We start from the raw sequence: 23682 nt of genomic DNA on the forward strand, positions 1-23682 counted from the left end.
AAAATTCAGGCTGTGTTATGCTCCATGAACAAGTTCTTTGGTGCTCTGACTCAGAACCCCACTGGAATTTCCCAAGCACGTGTGGGTGCATAGTCTGTGCAAGGAACCTGGGAGCCTTTGCTCCCTCCTTTTTAGGTCAGGTAGGACAGATCAGTCATGTAAGTTTATGCTGACAGCATAAATGGGAATGGAACAATTTAATTAATACCGGGAAAAAGCTTTAGCTATCTGCAAATAGAGTGGTTGTCTTAAAGAACATTAAATGTGGGAGACTCCTGGATTCTTTGGATCAGGGTGGACGGCGTGGAACAAGACTCAAACGCTCTGTAAATGCTAAAAGCTACAGTTGCAGTTTATTATGAGAGTCTGCTAGGAGCTGCCCGGCACAGCCACATGCAGATTAAAGACATAAAAGGGGGAGAGAAAGAGAAAAGAGGGAGGGTAGAGAGAGAGGGTAAAGAAGATAAAAAGCATAAAAGAAAAAGAGGAAGAAGAGAGCGACTTCCCGTTTGTAATACAGTAAATCTGTTTCCATGATGAATATTCTAATTTCCATTAACCAATCTAATACAAAATACAAATTCTGTAGCGTTTACAAGCAGCCTATAGGAATCCTTATATTAGCATAGTGTGTTACATTTTAAGCTTTAAGATCTAATCTTGGACCCTGATAAGTCTTTTGTGACCTTTGGAGTGGCTCTCTGGCTGAGAGCATTGTTTTGACAAGAGTGGATTAGCTTCAGCGGGCCATCCTATTGTATTCATGGTAATTCAGTAACTAGGGCTTTCCTGTTTTACCTTCCCCAACAATTAAACTGTTCTTTTTTTGTCTTTTTGTTCATCTACTGATGAACTTATCTCAGATAAGAAGCAAGTGAGAAAACTACCTAGAGACAATGGACTAAGCAGTGGTTAAAAAAACCCTAAGTCTTAATTTGTTTAAAGGTCAATAGATTTTGATTACTATTGCTCAAAGATCAGTAATGTATAATTAGAAATAGTTTCTATTATATAGATTGTGTTAAAATGAATTTGGTTTGCTTCATGCTGTTGTCTTTCTAGAGTATTCAATTTGCTGATTAAAGGATTTTTTTAGAATCCCACATATATTTTTTTAGTAGTTTAGGTGACTAATTTAGTGCCATGCGTATTTGGTTACCTGCTAAGGGAAATTGGGGCTACTCATGAGTTTATTCACATTATTTTTAATGCTGATCTTTCCTTGTAACTGTACTAGCTACACTTAGCCTTTATATTTTAAATTTCTACCCAAATTTGTACTGGGTTCCAGAAATTATTGTCTGAATTACACTTTAACTTAGTTTCAAGCTGGGACAGTGTCACAACTAATGTGCTGTTTGTTTTCTATTTTTTATGTGTTAGCTATTTCAGTAGGTGAAAATGCTTGCATTGGCATGTAAGTGATTATTGAATGATTATTTGATCTACATTTGCATTTCCTCTAGCATCTAGATATCACTTGTTCTTTGCTCTCTTTCTTTTTAAAGAACAGAAATGACTGCACTTTCAGGGGAAAGAAAAGCTGCATGAAAAGATATCATTAAAAAAATTAAAAGAGTGGTTGAACATGCACAGAAGAATGTAGTCGTTTCATCTCCATTTAATTAACTTGAGGTTAAAGAATTGTTTCTGGCTTTTGTTATTACCATATGCTATTGTTTCGGCAGTTCCATTTTTCTGTTAATTAGAAACAAAAGATAAGGATGGAGATGTGATAATTTGAGTTGGTTTAATAAGCATTTCTGAGTGGCCTTCTCTTGCAGTATTTGATTTGCATGTGGTGAATTCATTTGTCCATAATTTATGTTTAATTTTCAAAGCAGTCTTGGGGCCCTGTAGGAGGGAAGCTGCAATTTTTATTGGACTCTACTGGATGTGCAGGAACATTTTCTACAAGATCAGGTTGACCTATTTGCAATAGATGCACCATAATAGAGTGTGGGGAAACAGGGATCAAGGTCCCTGAATTCAAGGTCAAATTTTCCTTTCAATCAATGAATTTATCTTCTGTAAGTCTACTGTATTCTGAATTAAAGATGTATTGGTTGGCAAGATGACCATGTTCCCTGGTCTAGTTCTTCCATTTTTAGTCATTGCTGCTGCTTCTTTTTGTCTTGGTTTTGTAGCTGTGTTATGTTAAATCTGTGTAAAAACCTGTGTTTTGTTAAAGCTGGTTTACTTTCATGTTATGAAATCCTGACTCTGTGGATATTTATTCAGGATTTCTACAGTTTTCATTAGATATGTATAATTTAATTTATAATTCGCTAGGAACATACTTGCTTCCCTGCTACTAATCTAGTTTAGCTGATCTGCTCTGCTATCAGAGCTTTTTTCCTCTCAAGTCTGGTAACTGCTAATGTATAGAATTTTGGAAAAAAAGTGTCAAAAATATTTCATAATCGTGAACTTAAGAACTATTCTAAATAGTTAATTAGGTCTTTCATTTCCTGTGAACCTTCTGTTTCTACTTGGAACATTAGTTCAGCTACCACAAAAAGTATGAAAAATTATCCTTTTCAGTTCATCAGAGATGCTGCTAAGTTCTGTGTGTTTAGGAGGGATTGGGGTCTCCTGGGAGCCGGACAGTGATGCTTTAACTCCAAAATGGAACAGATCTCCTTCCTAAAAAGGAGAAATAACCTGTCTGCTTAATTGCTCTACCTGAATCCTGTGGAAGACAGAACACCTCTCTGTGCTGCTCTTAGGAGACCCACACAGTCCTGTGCTCCCTGGAATTACGGCTTTGGTTCTGTTCTGCAGTAGCTTCAGCTGCTTGAGAACATTTCTCTGAATACTGCATTTCCTCCTGGCCAGTTGCAATGTCTGAGGCCTTTACTGCAGTTTCTGTAATTTTTTCTTCTAATGTATAACTTCTAAAGAAAGATTACATTTTGGTGGGAAACCACCCCAACGCTCTGACGTTTAATGCAAGGATTAATTTGCCATTATTAATTATCTTTTTACAATTCCTTCAGAATTACATTTATAAAATGATGATGTGAGATTCCATTTCTACAGCTGTCTTTAATAGAAAATTTATTTATGACTGAATGAAAAAATATATACTGTGTTGATAATATGTGTTGATCCTGTTTCAATGAATAAGTTTTTCAGAGAATTATTGTCAGTGCCACAGTTGAACACCCCATAAAAGTAGTGAATAATCATAATTTTGATCCTTTTATTTAAGATTATGTCTCTGCTTTATATAAAATGATTTTTCAAAGCATTTTTTCAATATGAATGTTAGAAATACTTCCATTCTGTTTAAAGATAAAAACACAAATGGAAACTTTGATGAAGAACTGTTACTTTCTGAAGGCCACTTTATATAAGATACATTGTTAGTTAAAAAAAGAACTCACTGAAATTTACTCTGCCATATCTATAAAATAATTTTTAGTCAAACTTTGAATTTAATTGGCACATTACCATATACTGAGCTTGTATTTCTTAATATGAACCTGCTTTATGCAAGCTTCTCTGTTGCCTCTTAACTAGTAAGGTTGTTTCCACCCAAAAAAGTATTTCCACTGACTTCATTAGATTATAAAGATACTGTGCAATTAAAGCACAGTAAAAATTGCCAGTTTTATGCACGTTTTATTTGCTCTGTTGGTCATAAGTGGAATGGAAGAACTAATGGAAGAACCATTTGCAAGATTACAAAATCCTCCTTATAGTTCTGTTGTGGGTAAATAAGGATCTGTCTGCCAACTCTTTCCATAAAAACCTGAGATTTGAGAGATGCTCTTGGAACTCCCAGATGTTGCTAAACAAAGAAAGCACTGTTTCCAGAACAGTGGTGTTGCTCACCTCTCACCACACTAATGCCAGCACTCCACTAATGCTGTTGAGGTACTTGGTCTGCCATGATCCTTCTTTCATCATGGCTGTTAAAACTGCATTTCAAACCATAATATTGATAAAGACAAATGTGTCACTGCTTTCAAATGCTCCAGGAAATTTTTTGTTATAGTTTTCACATTACTTTGTTTCTTTAAAATGAGGTGTTTCCAACCTTAAAATAACTTATGTGGGACATTCTAACTGCTGTCATCCAGGAGAGGCAGGTGAACACTGCTACATTGCACTAAGTTTGCCATATGGGAATAGATTATAGAGTATTATTTACCAGGTTTCAGCTTTTAAGAATCGATTTTCAAGGCATACCCCCCTCCTTTTTTTTTTTTTTCCTCTGCTGTCACATTGGTAAATGTGGTTTGTTCCTAGAGAAGTACATTTATAATTAAATTTGAATCAGTTCTGTGTTAGTATTTCTGGCTGTCTGAGATCTGTTCGAGCAGCATGATTATCTTTATTTTTTTAGTGAGCTTATAAGAATCTAATCTGAAAGCATTAAGGGAAAAAAAACATGAAACATGAATATCCAAGTCCATGAATATTGTATACTTTAAATTCATTATGATAAATTAGAGTGATTATTGAATTCTAAGTACACTGTAATGGAAAAGCCTGTGAACTATGGTGAAGAGTTTCTTCTAATGTGAAGTTCTAATTGAACTTTCTTCTAATCTGTTATCTGTTTCCCTAAGCTATTGGATTTTGACATGGCTGGTAACAAAATAATTTAAAACGAAGAGCAAATGCAGGTTTTTTTTGTGAATGCTGTGTATTTGTTGTACTGGTGGATACTGCTTCCCCTTGTGTGCTTTACTTGAAATTCACCCCAGGCTATATTAAAAGTAAACTAGGCATCACAGATTGAGCTTTGCCATAGCTGCAGAAGGCTTGTAATTAATTACAGATGTATGGGTTAGGATGGCAAATGTGATACAAGAAAGGTCTGAATACTCTTTTGTTTACTGTAAATCTCCACGTCGTTCTGTCGCCATAAGACCATGCTGTCTTTCATATATTCCTGATGTGTGCTCAAGGTAGTCCTGTTACCAGAGGAGTTAGTGGTCACACTATGTAGGAAATAGATATTTGAATTGTGACTGTCTCATGTTACTGTGTTAACATGCAGTTAAATAAACAGACTATACAAAGTATTATATTAACTTAATGATTGTTACATTAATGATAGAACTGGAAGCGCTGGTGCTTTTTTCTCTCTTTAGGAATAACATAGTACTTTATTCAGCTGCTATTATGATGGGTTTTGTTTGCCATGGGGATTTTCCAGTACTAATTATCTCTACCATGTACTACTCTTCTTTTAAAATGTTAAATTATAAGGCATCTATTCATACTAGTGAAAAAGAAAGTTATTGTTCAACTGTGGTCATTCTGAGGGTATATTAATAATTAATGTTCCCAGAGGCCAGTTTAGTATAGGATATTAGATTATGCTGTTCCTTAGCTTCAAAAGGCAAATTGACATTTATATATAATAAAAAAATAAATGGAAAATTACCTTTTTCTTTCCATGTTTGTATTTTCGTTTGAAAAGGCAGTTACAATGTCTCATCTTTATTTTTGCCTAATTGACATTTCCTTTAGCTTCCATTTTATGTCTAAAGATAACATAGCCTGTATATCAACTGAATGACATCAGGGATAATCCAGTATGATCAGTTAAACATAGTTCTTTATATTAATGTTTTGAAGGGTCTGTTAAAAGCTTCAATAAGGCTGATATTTTCATTTTATTGAAAGTTTCTCTAGTGGTCCCTATTGAGTATGTGATTATCTTCTTTTATGTGTTCGCCATAAAATGGGGAAAATATCCAGTTATTTCAGACCTCTGAGCTTTCAGTATTTCAGTTTTTCTAGAATGGTGATTTAAAATGTCAGGTAAAGTTAAACTAAAGATAGTAATAATTTCATTGACTGGCTTGTTACTGCAGAATTATTTTGTAGACCTAAGTATTTAAAAAATGTAGTGCCATTATTGTCAGTAAGCTGTATTGATACAGGTATATGTGGTGATAGAATTCACTGGTAACTGCTAATGCAAGGGAAGCTGAAAATCCATTACTTTTCATAACAGCTAAAAATTTATGGGTTCTGTTTTTGCTTTCTGTTTTGTACATCTCACCTGTCAGTTAGCAATTAGAGACTGGATATTTATTACTAGAAGGCAAATTCTTCATTCTGATCAGCTGTCTCTTGAATCTTTAAGAAACATTAAGTGTTTATGTATAACTTAGATGTAACCTGAGGTCTTATTTTCACAAGGAAGAGCATAAAAAAGCCTCACTAAGGGGCCTGTGTTGTGTACAAATATAAAGGGGCAGAAACATGCCATTTCAAGGATAATATTTTGTAAGAAAATTATCCTAAACCCTAAACTTTTTAAAATTCCTTTACCTTCTGATAGTCCAGGGCTTCTCCTTCTGAGATTTCACACCTTTCCTTTACATTGTCCCTGCCCTTTCAGATTTTACTGCACAACTGAGTAAGATGCGAGTGAGGGGAAAAATATGCAAAAAGGAAAATGTTTTTGTTCTCATTATTGTATAGGTAAGGTTGTATTACTTGTTAACTGATATTTCTGCTCTTACCTGTTTAAGAGAATAGCAATGAATCTGTTCCCTGAAATCTCAGGTGATGGTCTGGTCTTTCTGTTGTGCTGAATTCCTGTTTGGGTTCCAGGAAGCATCAGAGAATCCAAAAGAATAACACAAGATTCAAAATGTAACAAAATGTAGTTGTATATGATGAATATAGTTACATGATCTTCTCTTTTAGAAGTGTATTTTATTCTAAGGGGGCAGTAGTTTGTGTAAAATCAAAATTAAGTTATTAGAACTTAGTAACTATAAAATAGTATTCCATAGATGGTGAGGAGAAACATGAAGTATCAGAAGCTAATTATAAAAAGGCTTACATGAGAATAAATTCTTAGGTTGTAAACAATGCATAAGAAATTTCAGAGGAGGAGATTTAGACTTTTTTCTTGTCACAGAAGTTGCATAGTATGAAAAATACTTATTTCTTGCCACTGGAGTTGAATTTAATATATCTTTTTCTCATGTGATATCCCTGATACAGAAAGCTCACTCCTTAAAAATAAGTAAGGTTTGCTAGGAATGAAGGAAATAAGACTGAAAAAAATTGAAGCAAGTTTTCTTAGACTCTCTCATTCTGTTCAACAAACAGTAACATTTCAAGTGTAACATTATTGTACTGTATTTATTTTTATTAATGTAATATCACTTTCTTGTTGATAAATATTAGGCAAGTATTACTCTCTAAAATAATTTGAATAACATTTTTAGAATAATAAATCTACTCACTGCATGAGAGCAACAGGCTCTCTCTAATTAAACAGCAAAAGGAAAAAATGAAAGTTATGGGCTATTGAAACTAAGATAAAAATGATACGCAATTAATGTTTGTGGAAGCTATTGTGCTGACCATGGAGTCACATAGCTCTTCTGGATAGTGGAAATAATATTTTGTCTACTCTAATAGTCCTGGTACAGTGGAGAGCAGTGGATGAAATGTAATTAATTTCTAAGAAAGATGGGCTGCAGAATTCCATTTGTGCAATGGGCAAAGGAGGTATTGGTAGATGATGAACAACTAATTAGATGATAAGACAAAAGCAGAAAAATGAGGGGGAGAAGTGTGAGAATGCAGTAAATAACAGCAGTTGCTTCAGAAGCGAGGTTTAGGGTGGGTCTCTGAGCACACGTCATTGATTAAAGGATGTGTCAGTGTCTGTATAGGGAAGCTAAATCATGCATTCATGCACGGGTTTCTTTTCTTTGAGGTCTAGAACTTTTCCTGGTTTCTTTCTTAAAGGAGAAAATTCTAATCAGTGTTTTTGAAAAGGAAAAAGACATAGTGTATATCTAAGGTACAATGCACTAAGATATTATGTATTGCTTCAATATTTTATTGGCTTCCTGATGCTAATTATTGACATTCCAAAGAGGAATGTACAACAGTTATCTCAGACTGGAAACAACTTTCATTTAATAAAAAATTCTTAGGCTGTATGTGGTATTCCTTTCAGAATACCACAAATTAAAATAATTAAATAATTAATTCCTAAATTGTTTTCTGGGAGAAAAACTTATTTCCCTTTATACACATACATACACACAAAAATGTTTATCCACTATTTTTCAAGATAGTACTAATGATGATATATCTTACTCTGTTTTTTACCACTGCCTCAGGAGGTTTTTCAGAAGTGCCTACAACCTTTACATTGTTGTAGTTTTACCACTGATATATCATATTTAGTATTGTTATCTGGCTGTGTATGTAGTGAAAACAGGTGAAAGAAGGATGTGTGATGGGTTTTAGTGTGTGTTCATGAAATAACTTTGTTTTAAAGTTTATGAACTGAAAAACTTTATGACATATAGCTCCGCATATTCAATTAATAAAGAGAAGGCTGTTTTCCAGCTCTTTTTGTAAAAACGGCCATTTTTCTCATAAAGCAAAGAGAAACTTACAGCTGTTCAGCTCAGTTCAGAGGTAAATTCAGTTCCAATAGATACTGTTCACAAAAAATGTGATGAAATTTAAACAGAAAGGAATAACACTTGCTAAGGCTGAGTAAAATAACACATATAGAAAGCTAAATGCATGTTTTGTTCTCTTTTTGTCATTGTTCTGCTGTTCTCAGCCTCTTCTCTCCTACAGTTCCGCAAAATTGTAGTGTATGGATGCGTTTTTATGAAACAATTTTTATATCACTGTAGTTTTGATTCAAATAAGGACTTACTCTATGTCAAAGGCTATTTCAAAATCCTTATGCAAGGCAGTAAACAGCAAGGAAGGCCATACTGGCATGTTAACTGGTTTGGAAGATAAATGGGGATCATCAAGGTACATGGAGCTGTGAGAATTGTTGAATCAATGTTACAGTATTTAAATGCTTTCAAGCCTGACATAAAAAGCTCCTGGCAATGCTGGATGTCAGATATTTCATCAAGTATTCTGACTTCTGGGAAATAAAAATAGATGAGTGGAGTAAGGCCAAGTGTTAAAGCGGTGAAGGCACGTGCCCACCAGAAGGCCCTGTGGGAGCAGCAGCACCGGCGGGAGCCATTGGGGGCGGGGCCAGCTGAGTGACAGCCGGGCTGAGATCGTGATTGGCTGGAGCAACGCAGGGACAGCGTCAGAGCGGGAAGCTGATTGGGTGGAAGGACGCGTGGCCAGCCCACGGCGGCTGAGGCAGCCAATGGGTGCCCTCCTTCTGTACCCGTCCTGTGAGGGTCAGTTTGGTGTCAGTGCTAAGGAATAAAAGGGGGTGATTCCTGCAATAAAGCGATCCGCCTCGGATGCCTAAAGGGGGCTTGTGTCACTTTGTTCCCCATTGCTACAGCCAAGCCACAGTTTAAAAAATCCCAAACTTTATACAGGAGTTAGGATGCTTTAAGTAAAACCACTAGATTTGAAAGACTTCTGCTTTGAGCTGCATATGCTCAAAAAGAAAGGTTTGAACTAACCTGCTCTGAGTATTGCATCTTAGTAGTTAGTTGGTTATAAACATCTCCAGGCCCATCCACTAACATAATGGACTGTCCCTCCTGCTTGATATCACAGACCTCTCTGACTTCTCATCTGCTTCCAGGAAGCCATCCTTCCTGCCCATCATTGCTCGTGCAGACCATGCTCTCTTGTACGAGATTATCTGGACTAGTTTCTTACTCTTCTTGCAGGGTCATGCAAGGATACATGAAATCCCACTCCCTCCTCATGAAAATTATAAGTATCCCAAACAGAGCAAAACTGAGATGACTGGGTCTCCTGTGCTGCTGTTGTCTTTTTTGGCAGAACTTGAGTATGAAATATTAGTATTGTGGTTGAAAATATATTTATCTACCCTGGTTATTTCTTAATACATTTTAATTTCGAATTTGAAAGAGTTACTAAACTTCTGTATATATTATTAATCTTCTGTAACACAGCTGGACTTATGTTGTAAATTGAAAACAGTTGTTTTTAGTTTTGTAAGTCAGTAAGCATCTCTCTAACCACAGGGGAGTGTTACAACCTTCAGAGAGTCAGACAGAACTCTTAGAAGACTGTAAAAGTTATGGAAGACATTTTTTTTTCCCTTAAGCAGACAGTTTCTGCTTCTTTTAACTATCAAGAAGCTATTAAGTTGAAGTGCTTCAGTTCCCTTTTGGGAAATATTTTATAGTAACTTACAGAGCTTAGTAATCTTTTAGATTTGACAGTGGGCCAGTGTTTTTCTCTGATGGTGTTAGCATATTCTTTAGAACTGCACAGTTTGCCTCTACTGATGTTTCAAGCCCTTTGCAGATGTCAGAACATGGAGCTGGGCTCTGAAGTGGCACTGATGTGCTGCTGACACCCGCCAGGGTTAGGAGAAAGGAGAAATTGGTACTCCCTCTAAAGAAGCCCGCAGTTGAGGGAGCCAAAATTTGTGTGATAGCTTGCAACACACAGTGTGGGGCCACATTTGACATGTGAAACCAGACTAATCACAAATAAACGCCTGTAGCTGCATAAAACGGAAATCTGGGGAGATTCAGCAGCAGCTGTGTCATTCTGTACTGTACCTGTACCCAGCTGGCAATGCCTGTAGTCCTTTTCTGTACAGAAATTAGCAGTTTGTGTCAATTGCATTGGAAATTTTGTTGTTTCCTCAAATATGCGAATGATTGAAAAATACCTTTTCATATATGATTTTGTTGGTTTCATGTGCTAAGGTGGAGGGATGGATTCCCCTCAGGGAAAGCACCACCAGGCTGGGGAACAGAGGGCCTGTCCCGTACCTGAGGGCTTCCCCTGTGAGCTGCTGGGACCAATCAGAGAGCTGATTTGGTGATGGGCAGCTCGGGAAACCAATGAAAAGTTATTTTGCTTTCACAAATCGCAGTGGATCAAGTTAATGAGGCTCTTTCGGTTTCCGGCTCCTGGGGTGGTGCAGAGGCCTCTGGCCAGGGCACCGGCCCCGGCTCGCCTCTCCACGTGGCAGAAGAGGCCTCCAGCTGCCCATGTGGTTTTCTTCACAATCTGGATACAATTTTAACTTCTTAATGCCTGGATAAGATCCTCGATCTCCTGAGCTCCCCTGAATGAGAAGGAATAAAGCATGGAGTCCACAGAACTCAGCGGAATGAAGATAAAGTTCCTAATGGGAAGAGATTGAAAAGATGCAACTGATAAGTAGCTGAAAACCTCTTTTGTGGGGCTATGAGGGAATTGTGACTTCACTAAAATTCCTTTAAACTGTGAAATATACTTGGGGAGGATGGGTGCTTGAAAAGAAGACTTTTTGCATCGAGGAAATTGAGCTCTCTGTTTTGGGACTGGAATATGAACAGAGACATTTGATAGAGGAGGAGATGAAGAGAATTTTGTTTTTCAGCAGCCTGCCTTTTAGAGTAGTACCCCGTGTGTGCATCGTAACCCATGACACGGCTCTGGAAGGACTGTGTAAATGGGAGGAAAATTCATGGTTCTGTAGGTCCCGGGCGGATGCAGACTGTGAAGGTGAAGACACCCCCTAAGCTTAAATCAAAAACAGGACTTTTCTCTCTTGAGTGAACTGAAATTATTATTTAAGTAGATAACTGACTGAAGTGTTCTCTCTATGTTGTTGTTGGGGAATGTGGAATGAAGGAAAGGGGGAGGAGGGAATAATCTAGGAATCTTATTCTGAATTCTTTTTTGTGTTATTAATAAATTTCTTCTTGTACCCTTTTAAGTTTTAAGCCTGCCTTGTCTCTACTCCTAAATCCTGTCTCTAGAAGAGATTAAATATATTAAAATTGGCAAAACCCACGTCATACCGTGACAATGATAAAATGAACAAATGTACAAATCCAGAAAATCAATAATTCTTACGGTCTTTCCCTCTTTGACCGCTACCTTTTTGTTGTGTTCTATATGCCTGGTAGTATACCAGTAGATTCCAGGGCATCTGACAATTGTAATGTTTACTTTAAGTCAATGAAAAGTTGGATTAAGTTACTTAATCCAACTCTTTGAAGCAGGCACTGGTTTGTACACCTGTCAAACTTGTTTTGGTTTATTAAGTAACAACATTAATAATACAGAATTTCTTATTTTTCCTAAACAGATTTCTCACAATCTAGTAGATAATGAGCTTTTGTTTTCTTATGCTCAATTTAATTCCAATATTTATATTTAATTGGAATCTGTATCTCATTACGTTGTCTTTTCTTTCTACATGATTGCCTAGCAGTATTTGTTTTTTACTGAATGTTTGTATTTAGGTTTAAATTTTCAGAATATATTATTATTCCAACAGATATATCTCTTCCCTCTCCCTCTCTCTCTCCCCTCTTTCTCCTTCTTTCCTTTCCTTCTTTCTTTTTATTTATTTGCCCTTAATGTTGCTTGCAGCTGCTCTTAATTTGATATTATCTGGAAATTCAATTAAATTCCTGTTTGACTTTTCCCTCAGATCATTAACAAAGCTGTTAAATGAAAGCAGGCAACTCCAGTTTGTTGCTCTATATTATATCACCTTCTAAGAAATTTCTTACCCAGGATTCTTTAAGCACGGAGATTTTAAATGTTAACAGGGGACTAGCTGAACTTGAGTTGTTTTATAACCTTTGCCCACAACAAATGCTAAAATGAATGTAACCTTAAAGGGCAAAAAGGATCATGTCTTCCTATAATGAAATGGAAGGATAGTATTTTGCAGAATAATAGCCAGATGCAGTAAATCCATAGCTTGGCAATAGTTTTCTAATATTTAATTCTCTTCCTGTGTTTCTATTAAGCACACCTCCAAACAAACTTTCTATCCTGGTAGGACAAGGAACATTCAGATCCATAGGGAGTCAACCCTTCACGAGTGAACTTGCTTCAACAGAGAGCAATCAGAAGCAGAAGGGCTGTTTCTAAATATAGAACTCTAGATTTTCCAGGGAAAGGACATTCTCGTAACAAACAGATGATTTCATGAGATAGAATAAGGTTTTAATAGAAGAAAAAGGATAGAGTTCAGTACTCAGACTTAGTAACAGCTCTTCCTTGACTCAGCCCAGCTATGAAGTTTTACCATGGTGAATGTGCATGTAATGTGTGAGTTCATTCAGTTCCCAAAAGCTGTGGGAGGCCTGTCCTGTCTTTTGCTATCAATATGAGATGTAATCCTGATCTTTAATCAGCACTGTTATCTCAACTTTTTCTTCAACATCTCCTGCTTTGGATACCCCACCATAAGTCCATGAAAATTCCATCACTTTCTTTTTCTTGTGGTGAAAAAAGTGCAAAATATTAGTTCCACATGTAAGTTTTATTTTTGAGTGGGAAGACTATTGTGGATTTTAAGTACAAAAACTATTGTGGATTTTAAGTACAAAAACCAGGCCAGAGGTTCAGTTTATTTCCTATTTTGTTAATTTACAGGAAGTAATTAGGTAGTTTTATTCTTCTAAATGTCTATATATAATTCTCCGCTATGTATTAGTTACATGAAATTTCTTTCGTAATTTCTGTAAGCTTACTGTAAATCTTACTTAGTTGTCTAGGACGATTAGTAAATTATTCCTCATCTTCATTGTCATTCATCTTAAGATTATTTAATTATAATTACAAAACAGGCTGTTTTAAAAATTTGCTGGACGCTTAATTTCTTAGTAGCCTGATTATTACCTCTGCCTTTTTTATTTTCATTAATAAAGTGTTTCAGGATCTAGTTCCTGTAAAATACTTTATCTACTGAAAAATCATTAACGTTAGTCCATGCTTATCTGTTACTTTTCAAATCTTAATCTATGCCTATCTGCTGTAGGAGCAAAAGTAAATTTAATTGATGGAAATGCATGTAGAGATAACAAACTACAGCTACTGTTGCATATCACATTATTGGTGTTGGCTGTTGAAAAAGCAGTAGAGTTGCTACCTGCTTCAGATGAACTTTGATATTCACCTTTGGCAAGTACTTAAATGTAGCCTGACAAGACTTTGAAATCCTTCCTTTTTCACTAGGACTTGAAAAACTCTGCAGATACTATATTATTCTGCAATATTATTTCATTCTAGTTAAAAAGGTGGGAAAAAGTGATCCATATTATAATTATGCTTTTGAATTTCTTGGTTTCTTGGACACTTGCAGTGTCTTTCAATTCCATATGCTCTGCTCTGCATTATTAGTGATTTGAACTGATTATGTTTTGATATTAACACTAAAAAATGGCTTTGTTTAATAGAACAAAAAGTTTATTTTCTAAAAACCTGAATCATCAGAAAATCAGTGATAGAAGCCACGCTGCTTTAGGCATTTTCTTTAAATCCAGCCTGCAGTCTTTTCTGTCACTGATATATAATGGACAGGGGAATATGACTTTGACCGTATCTGGTCTGCCTCTTCAGATGTTTCCAGTTTTGTAAACAAGTTAAACCAGTATTTAATCCTTCTGTACTGAGAAATCAATTATATTTTGACATTATAGTATAGAATAGAATAAGGAAGAGATTAATTCAGAACTGAATTCAGAATTAAGAACTAAATTGAGTGATCCTCCTGTTCTAAAAGGGCAAGGACACTCATTGTAACAACACTTACACTATCACATGAGTTGAAAGAAGCCATGATATTGAAGAAAAATGCACTTGTTAGCACAATTTTGTGCTCTACTGTTGTGTTTCATTTTAGTTGCTTCTGTGAATGATACAGTGAAAATACTTGCTTCAAAATGGTATTTTTCTTCCTGTGAATAATACAATCTACTTGTCCGGTTCTGGAAATGGAAGGCATTCTGATTGTGATTTAAGTATTTTATCAAGCACAAAATGTAAACTTGCGTTCTAGTATATCGTAGATAATTAATTTTTGGACACTTTATTTCCCCTATAATTCAGTTAATATCAAAGAGATTTTTCAGGACTGTTAAAAATCTTACATGTTTCTTAATGTACCCATGTTTGCCCTAATGTCCTGTAATGTTTCTGTTGAAACCTAAGAGCTTAGGAAACATTGATGGAACCCAACAGAGTGGTATTCCTCTGTCTGTCCTGTCATTAAGAATTTCCAGAAGGTTTTTTTTAATTTTCCAGTCACTCTTATATTGTAGGATCTCCATGAAGTTGCCTATTTTTCACTCCGATGACTGTTGCCTAGATATGAAAAGACAGGTGTCTGCTAAGATAAGTTGGAGTCTCTGTTTGAGATTGAGAATATAAACCTTTTCCCTCCAAATTATTATAGTTTTGAAATTAAGGAGCTCTCAGGCAAAGATATGGGAAATAGGAATAACAATTCTTTACTAGGAAAACTAAAATAGAAATACAGTATTAAAAAGAACAAACCCAAAACACTGAGAGAGTCAGAATAAAACCTGACACCCCGTCAGTCAGGGTGTTGGTAGCAGTCCCATTAAATGGTGGCTGCAGTCCCTCTGGAGTGACAGATGTGGTTCAGTTGAAGCAGTGCTCCTGTAAAAGAGTGCAGATTTCCTCCAAAAGTCCACGGATGATGTGGAAGGGTCCAGTTTTCTTCTGGAATCCAGTGGAAAGAAGGCGGCTTTGGTGTTCAAAATCTCAGTTTTTATCTAGGTAAGAAAGGCTTGGCTTTTCGCCCTGGCTGGAGCATCTCCCAATGGGATGATGCAGTCAGTCACACAGTGGGACTTAATGGTTTATTAGCAGATGATATCTTCCTGGAGGGAGGATGGGTTGTGAAAAAGATAAAGATGATTGCCCCACCTGGTTTTAAAGATGGCCATTAGCGCATAATATGTGCCATGGAGATAAGGATCACTGCCCCACCTGGCTTCAACAGATGGTGATAGAATACACATTTCTGGTCACATCCTGTATTGCAACCCAAGACAACTATCCAGACCCTAAGTTTTTCACGAAAATGAGCATAAAAAAGAAATTGGATTGCATGCCTTTGTTTCAAGATACAGCAGAAGGAAAAAAAAAAAATCAGACATTTTGTTCAGCATATTACATGTAATCAGCAGTTCACAGGAAAAATTGGTTAGAAAAATCTACAGCAATATCAACACATAGAGGACTGATACAGACCAAAATGGCTGTGATGCCATTTTCATCAAAATAACTGTTCTGAAGAATACAGGCAATAACTATTAAATTTTAAAACAGTTGAGAAACAATGCAGATAAAAACCATTTAGATGCTGCTGATAGGAATATTTCTCTTCCAGGAGCAGGCGTTGTGAAGACAACCTCAGAAATAAGAAAGAGGAGGGAGGAATAGATGATGCAGCAATTTATTGCTTCATTTCCATCTCCATAGTCGACTGTTTTGATTATCCTCAGAAAGTGCTCATTGTCTACTATCCCCTTCTTTATCTCTTTTAGAATTGCTGGTACAGGAATCTTGCCCTGCTAGGAAAATGAACGGCACACAGTAGCCTCAAAATAAGACTCAAAGATAAAAGTTTCCTAATGTGGCAATAGATCTGTACAGTCCCTTGAGTCATATCTGGGTGGCAGACAATAAGCTGATAGTTATGTTCAGCTGCTGAATATAATTTTGTGGGTGTTGTTTTGTTACTTTTCATCTTTTGATTTAAAATCCTTCACTTAAGTTCAAAGTGCTTTAGAAAGAGTAATTGAAGGTCACCAATTATGTAAGGTGGGTAAAGTTGCTTATTTCGTTGTTGAGAGGAACTGAGCAATATCCAAAACTGGATGGCAAGCAGAGCACCTGACGTTATTGAGAAATCACTACTGTATCCAACTTTGGGTTTCTCTGATTTGCCAGCACTGTTCATCTGTGGAGATGAAGATGAACTTGCATTATATGTGAGGAACTGGGAGAGCTTATTAGCGTTTTAGTTACTATGGCTCCATTGGTGTTCATAATAGCTAAAATAATGTAAAGAAATAAATCAAAGTAAAAAGGGGGATGTAAGCACAGAATGCTTGAAATAATCTTCTTCTAACCCTTTGGTATTTTCCCAGTCTGTTACTGGGCCCATGTTATTTGTTGTACTCTCCACATGCAGCAAAATTAGCATACACACATCAAGAAAGTTCTGAAATAGATTTACATACTACTGTGTTTTGATTTAGACACTATTGGAAATTACATCAGTTGTATGGAGGTGAGGTAGTATCTTACAGTTCACAAAAACCCCAGCAATTTATCTTGTAGTTTCACTTTCCACCCCTTTTTTGTGTTTAGGTAATAGACTATTTTCAACGAATTTAATGTGCAGAGGAGATAAACCAATCCTGTTCACTAATTAATTATTTGCTTTTATCACCTGAGAGTATTTTAACTGCATGATCTAGGGATAGAATATAAAATGGCTAATTAGTTCAGTGAGGCACTGTATGCTGCTGGTTTAGTAATGAGGAGTTTATTCTCTCGTTTTGATTTGCTTTTAATCATGGAATTCCATTGCAATGTAATGTAATATTTCCTCTGCAGATCCTGTGGGGTGTGGAGTGTAAGAATGTCCTTAGAGAAAGGTTTAATAAGTTTATCTTAGGTCTGTCTTAACTGACAGATGTGAATCTAAGTGGTAGCAACTCCCAGCAAAGAGAAATTGCCTCTACTTCCTCCTTGAAGTAGCTGTTGGATTTTTAGTGAAAGTCCAATGAGCTCTCTCTTACTGTTTAAGCAGATTCATTCCATATTTGAGATCCATAGGAGGTGTCCTGTTTGTATTTATAGGGACTACGGAGCAGTGCTTAAAAAGGAAATTTCTAAATTACATTTTAGTTTTTGCTTGTAGTTGGGGGAAAGAACTTTGTTTCTAGCAGTTGTAGGAATTCACGTAATCTTGGTATTAAATAGTGAGAGTCAGCTTTTCTTTTACTGAGGAACTTACTCTGTAGCATCTCAGTGTAATGTGTGCCCAATTTGTAGAGCTTTCACAATGGAAATAAAGAATATTTTCTTGCTTTCTGTATTAAATACTGACTTTATGGAATTACTGCTTTAAGTAGCAATTGCTTTATAAGAAAAAAAAATCCCAAATTTCATGCAATTATTTCTGTATTTCTTCAGGATGTTAGCTTAAGGGTACATCAGGGAGAAGGAGGAGAAAGCAAATAGAACACACTAGTTTTTCAGGGGAAAGAAGACAGACTGTAGTTGATTTTGGTGGAATTTTTTGTTTGGGGATTAGCGTGTGGGGATTTTGTTGTCGTTTTTTGGGGATTTGTTGTTTACTTGTTTGATTTGGTTTGTTTTTTTAATGTTCATGTAGAAAGGGTTGTGATTTACTATAAATACTTAACACTGATGCAATCTTTAAGGTTGACTTCTTATAGTTAATTTTGGCCATCAGACCTCTGTATTTATGTTTTCATGTTTTCCCTAACTCATGTTGATTATCCTTTGTATGGAGGATAAAGTCCACTGTGTGTATTTCTCATGGAAGGTTAAAGAGTAAAGGGTCTTATAAACCCCTTAACAACATTAGAATAGAATTCCTATCTGTAGAAAACATAAATTATTTAGAATCATGGAAACAGGAAGAAAATTATGTCATAAGTTATTACTTTAAAGCAATGAGAGTAATAGTTGCTGATGCCATCTCTTTTTCCAGATTCTAGCTATAAATTCTGTAATAAGTCACGTTGACCAAAAGCATCTTCTGTCTCTTTTTCTTATGTCTTAGACTGAAAAATAAGAACATCCTTTTCAAGGAAGTTGTCAGGAACAGTGAAGAATTTATTTGAAAAATACAGAAGGATCTTAACCAAACCCTCAGACTAATATTTAAAAAACTCCAAAAGCTGAGGTAGCCATAGCTTTCAGTGTAACTGTTTTAAAAATACTTTTAAGCATACAAATGCATATAAAAATTATCTGTAAATTTAGGCAACAAATCACTGAGGATATGAAACAGATGTAAAATGACAGTAAAAATACAAACAAGATAATCTAACTTTGGAATATTTGTATGCCTGAGGAATGAAATTATCACTAAAGTATTTTTTAAATAAGTGAAAGAGCATATTGTACACATGAAGATGGAAAAAGGCAAATTTGCTTGTGTCATAAGTAAATATACAAAGTGCTCACAAGACTTTATTAACAGAAATGATGGATTGAAGATAATACAGAGTATTTTATAGCATCAAAAATGGGAGAGTTTTAGCTAAAAGCAGAAAAAGGTATTAATACTGTGAAACTCATAATGTGCAAACATTTAATTTGTTCTTTGTAGCATTAATTTACACATATCCTGAACAAAGTGTCATGGTCTTTATGGACTTCCACAAAAAACAGTTGATTTTCATGGAAGTGTTCTAGTCAATTTTCAGTAGGTAGAAAAAGCTTTTTCTCTAGATGATTCTGAATGAAAGAGAAAACTCATATATTCTATGTACAAAACTGGCAAAAATTCTGCAAACTGAGAGCAGTCTTTGTTTATAAGCACCATACTGTGCGTATTATTTACAATCTGCTTTCCCTTAAAATCAGACTTATGCATGAAGAATAAACCTAACACAACTCAGTATATAGATTTTTCTTAACGTGAATCAATATGTTTAGATACTAGGTCAGACTTCAGGCAGGGAGATGCCTGTGATTTCAATAGACTGTAAATTTTCTCTGAGATACAACCTCATTACTTTTTCCACTCCTTATGTGCATCAGTTGCAACACCTAAACTGTATTGAGTAACATGATAAAAAAAAATAATTACTGAAATGTGATTGGAACCTAAGTCATAAATTCTTGAAGTTCCATGGCAGTACTTTTTACACACTTGAGTATAAACAATAACAATTTGATTTTGTTTTACAGCTCATTTGCTTTAACCTATGTAGTTATATATAACAAGACCACATGCTAACACCAAACTACATAATGCAGTGCACACTGAGCTATTTTATGGATTTGTGCACATCTTCAGCTGGTACCTGTGAGTTCAGATTTTTCAGTGGTCCATCTTCTCAAACCACAAGAATAACTTCATATATATCACTCAAGCTCTAGAGCTATTAATATTCTTAGTGGCTGAAAAGCTGCGTGAGTCAAATCTGTTAAAATTCTTAAATAAAGTTTTAATATTTAGAATCATACTTAGGCTCTGTCTACATATTGAGTAACATAGCCCAATATTAATATGGTGGTACCGATATGTATGTATGTGTGTAAAGTGGGTGTATGAGCTTCAGCATCCTAAAGTATGGCTCAAAACTTTTAGTTTAATGTTAAATGTACTTCAGTCTTTTGTCATTTGTCTTGGGTAATGTTGGAAGCTCTTTGCCACTGGTTCAGACCTTTCTTCATTAGCTGTAGAAACAAATTCCATAGAAACAAAATTCTTTAGCTGGAGAAACAAATTTTGTGCACGTCATGAGCAGAATTCTAAGTTAGTTTCTTCCAAGAGCAATGTGGTTTGCATGCACCAAATTCATTCTTCAGAAACCAGTGAATGTGCATTAAGTGCTCAGGGGATTCACTTCAGAACTATGCTACAGCTCCAATTCAAAAAATCAAAGTTAATGTAGTTTTTCTGGAATATTCCTGTAAGCCATTTGTGAATATATTAGCTATTTGAGCTAAACAAAAACAAAATAAATTTAGTTTAAAAATATTTTGCCCATGATGCTCCTAATGTTCTACAATTAATCCTCTTGCTTAACATATCTCTCCCTTTAAAAATTTCCTATATTTTATTACACTACAATGGGAATTATTATTATTATGTTGTATTTTAATAAGCTGTGAAACACATAATATACATATAGTATGTTTATAATATATTATTAGCAAGTAGAGAAGCCAAGTCTTTTATCAGGTATTACTGTATGTATACTAATCTAAAGAAATAAACAAATTTGAGATGAAGGGCAGGAGTTAACTTTTTGAGCTTCTAATCCATCACTGAGCCAAAATTCCTTTTCTATGCTGAGGAGCTTTTAACTGATAGAAACTCTAATGGGCAGAGGGAAGATAGAGCTGTTTCTCAGGTTTCTCACTGAAACACATTCTGAACATATTTCAGGACTCTTCTTCAAATTCTATTTCATTTTACATAGGATCTGATTCATTAATCTGGGGTTTATTTCTGTGACTGCAGAGGGCAATTGTGATGGGTTAACTTTGCCTGGCTGCCAGACACCCACACAGAAGGTTTCTCACTCCCCATCCTCAACAAGACAGAGAAATAAAATAAGACAGAAACACTGAGAGGTCAATACAAGGAAATCATCTACCAATTACCATCATAGCAAAACAGACTGAACTGGAGTAACATGAATTTAATGTGTTGTAAATTAAAATAGAGTTGGATAGTGAAAAGTAAAAGACAAAAACTGAAATACCTTTTCCCCTTCCCTTCTTCTGAGGCACTCCTCCATTCTGGAATCCTTCACCTTCTGCCCTGAGGGGTGTGTGGGGAGTGGAGGTTCTGGTCTGTCCATAATACCTCCACTCCTTCAGCCTTGCCTTCCTCCCCTGCTCCACTGTGGCTCCTCTCTGTGGACTGCAGGAGAATCTTGCTCAGGCACTTGGACCATCTCCAGCATCTCCTCCCCTCACTTCTTCATAGGGTTATTTCTGACGGTTTTTTCCCTTCCCTCACTTCTGTTTCCCCACAACTGCTGTGGAGTGTTTTTTACCCTTTTGTAAATAAGCCTCTGAGAGGCATGACCGTCTTGGCTGAGTGGCTCAGTTAGTTTAAATGACTTCCAAATACTTTCAAACCTGTGAAAATGTGGGTGTTTATTTCTTTTTCTTATTTAGAGACCTGGCTGCAAGGAACTGCTTGGTAGGTGAAAGCAACATTTTGAAAATAAGCGATTTTGGGATGTCCCGACAAGAGGACGATGGTGTGTACTCATCATCAGGCCTAAAGCAGATTCCAATCAAGTGGACTGCTCCAGAAGCTCTGAACTATGGTAAGACCATAACTGGATTTTCTCACAAAAAAAAAAAAAGTAATCTAAAGTGCAGTAAAGAGCACCAGAGCCACAATATTTGAGTGTATATGCATAGAATTCTTTTCCCCCTGTTCAAATTAATGATGTTTAAAATAATTTTAATATTTCAGTCTGATTTATGTAAAAAGCAGTTTTGCCACTGAAAAATAATAGGGCAGCAACATCAGAATTGCTATTATGCAGCAATAGCAGAGTGCTTTGGTTCTGTTGCTGACTCATTCTTGTAGACAGTCTCGTCAGTCATCTAAATTATGATCGTTAGCAAAATGAATGGCAAGTTCTGCATATTTATGGTCCCTCATTGAAAACAGTAGAAAATGTTAATGTACTAAAACACTGTGCTTGATAACTCCTTGCTTTGGTAGAAAATATAGTAATTGTTGCTTTGTTTTGGAGGCTTTTTTAATTACAGCTTTTCTTTACCTGCATTTTTGTGTATCACTGGGTTCTTATATTGGGGATAAAAATCCATTATTTATCACTGAGGGAAGTGATCCATGGTATATTGGTAACAGCTCCAGAACAGAAAAAGAGGCTGCTGCTCTTAGCTTTTTTTGATTATATGAAACTAGAAAAATAAGTTCTTCTAGGTAAAGTAGGCTGTGAAGCAGCAGCAGATTTAATAAATGATGGCGTGTTTTGAATGTAATTCTCTAAACCAGTTCTTTAGTTGAGTACACAGAATAAAATATTTTTAAAGTCTTCATTTGAGGTGCCTATAAATATTTCCACCATCTCTTAAAGCCTTTTTTCGGAAATCATGCATTGGAAATCATAAGTTTGTGAAATATGATTGATAACAGAATGCTTCCTCTCATTAGCACTTTTGCAGCAGTTAATGACATACCACAGTAAAGCAGATCTTCCCTTTAAAAGGCTGACAGCAAATTCAGTGGCAGTAATTGATCCTGCATTACCAATCATTCTAAGAGGTGTTAATGTTGCCAGCATTCACCAGTGAATGCTTTGCTCTCTTGGGTGTTTGATCCACTAAAAAAGTGGCTTGGGTTTTAATTTTTGTTATTTTGGGAATACATAGAGTGTTTTTGATGTATTATGAAAACCTATCCTTATAATCATATGTGGTCCTGTTGGCTACATTTAGCAGGAAACAGGCTCTTGTGGCAACACCTTCACTTTGTACTGCTGAGTCTGTTTTTTTTCTGCACAATACAGAAGAGGGGATTGTTGATTAACATCTATGTATCTTGTGCTTCCTAAAGCACATACATATTCTAGCAGCTATAAGTAATTTTTGGGAAATAAGCTCTCTCAAACATCTGTTAATATGTTCAACAGTCAATATGCAACTTTCAAAATATCATGAAAGATTTCTGTGCATTTTTGAAGGATAATTTTTCCACTCCCTTCAAAGATATGACTTATTATGTTTTATTGTTTTCCATTCTAATAATAGGATTGTAAGAATTGCATTGATTTGTGTAGGTAAGACTGGAGGTTTTTAAGATATCAAAATGAAATAAAACTAAATCTGCAGTATTTCAAAACTACTTGGTAACCACTGTCCAGGTGAGTCCTGAATATCAAGATTCAAAGGTTGGAGGAAAATGAAGGATGGGGTCATTTGGTCATTATTTGAATGCTAATGTGCATAAGAAGCTGCAAAAAAGTTCTTTTTTACTCCCTGCTAAAGTCACTGGGTATGACAAATTAAGAGCCATTACTAAAATACGTTAAATTAAGAAAAAACACAAGTTGTGAAGGCTGGAAACCAGATGAGGGCAAAAGGAGTGGTTAGGGCATTGTGTCAGAAGTCAGAAGCAAAATTCAGGTGCCACTGGAGTTTTTGAGAAATGGAACTTTTGATTCTGTGGGTGCTGTTCAGAGCCATTCTGCACAATTATTGGGAGGTCAAACCCCATCACTCCAAGTA

The 23682-nt window shown here is 35.8% G+C and overlaps 1 protein-coding gene across 1 annotated transcript in view; it reads left to right on the top strand.

Moving 5' to 3' along the window:
- The window catches only part of FER (FER tyrosine kinase), a 165284-nt gene that overhangs the window by 132262 nt on the left and 9340 nt on the right, over positions 1-23682 (top strand). The window contains exon 18 of the mRNA XM_056513421.1: positions 21592-21746. Coding sequence (XP_056369396.1) covers positions 21592-21746 — 155 coding nt within the window. The remainder of the gene's footprint in view (positions 1-21591; positions 21747-23682) is intronic.

This window comes from Oenanthe melanoleuca, chromosome Z (genome assembly GCF_029582105.1).
Source record: "Oenanthe melanoleuca isolate GR-GAL-2019-014 chromosome Z, OMel1.0, whole genome shotgun sequence".
Taxonomy (NCBI): Eukaryota; Metazoa; Chordata; class Aves; order Passeriformes; family Muscicapidae; genus Oenanthe; species Oenanthe melanoleuca.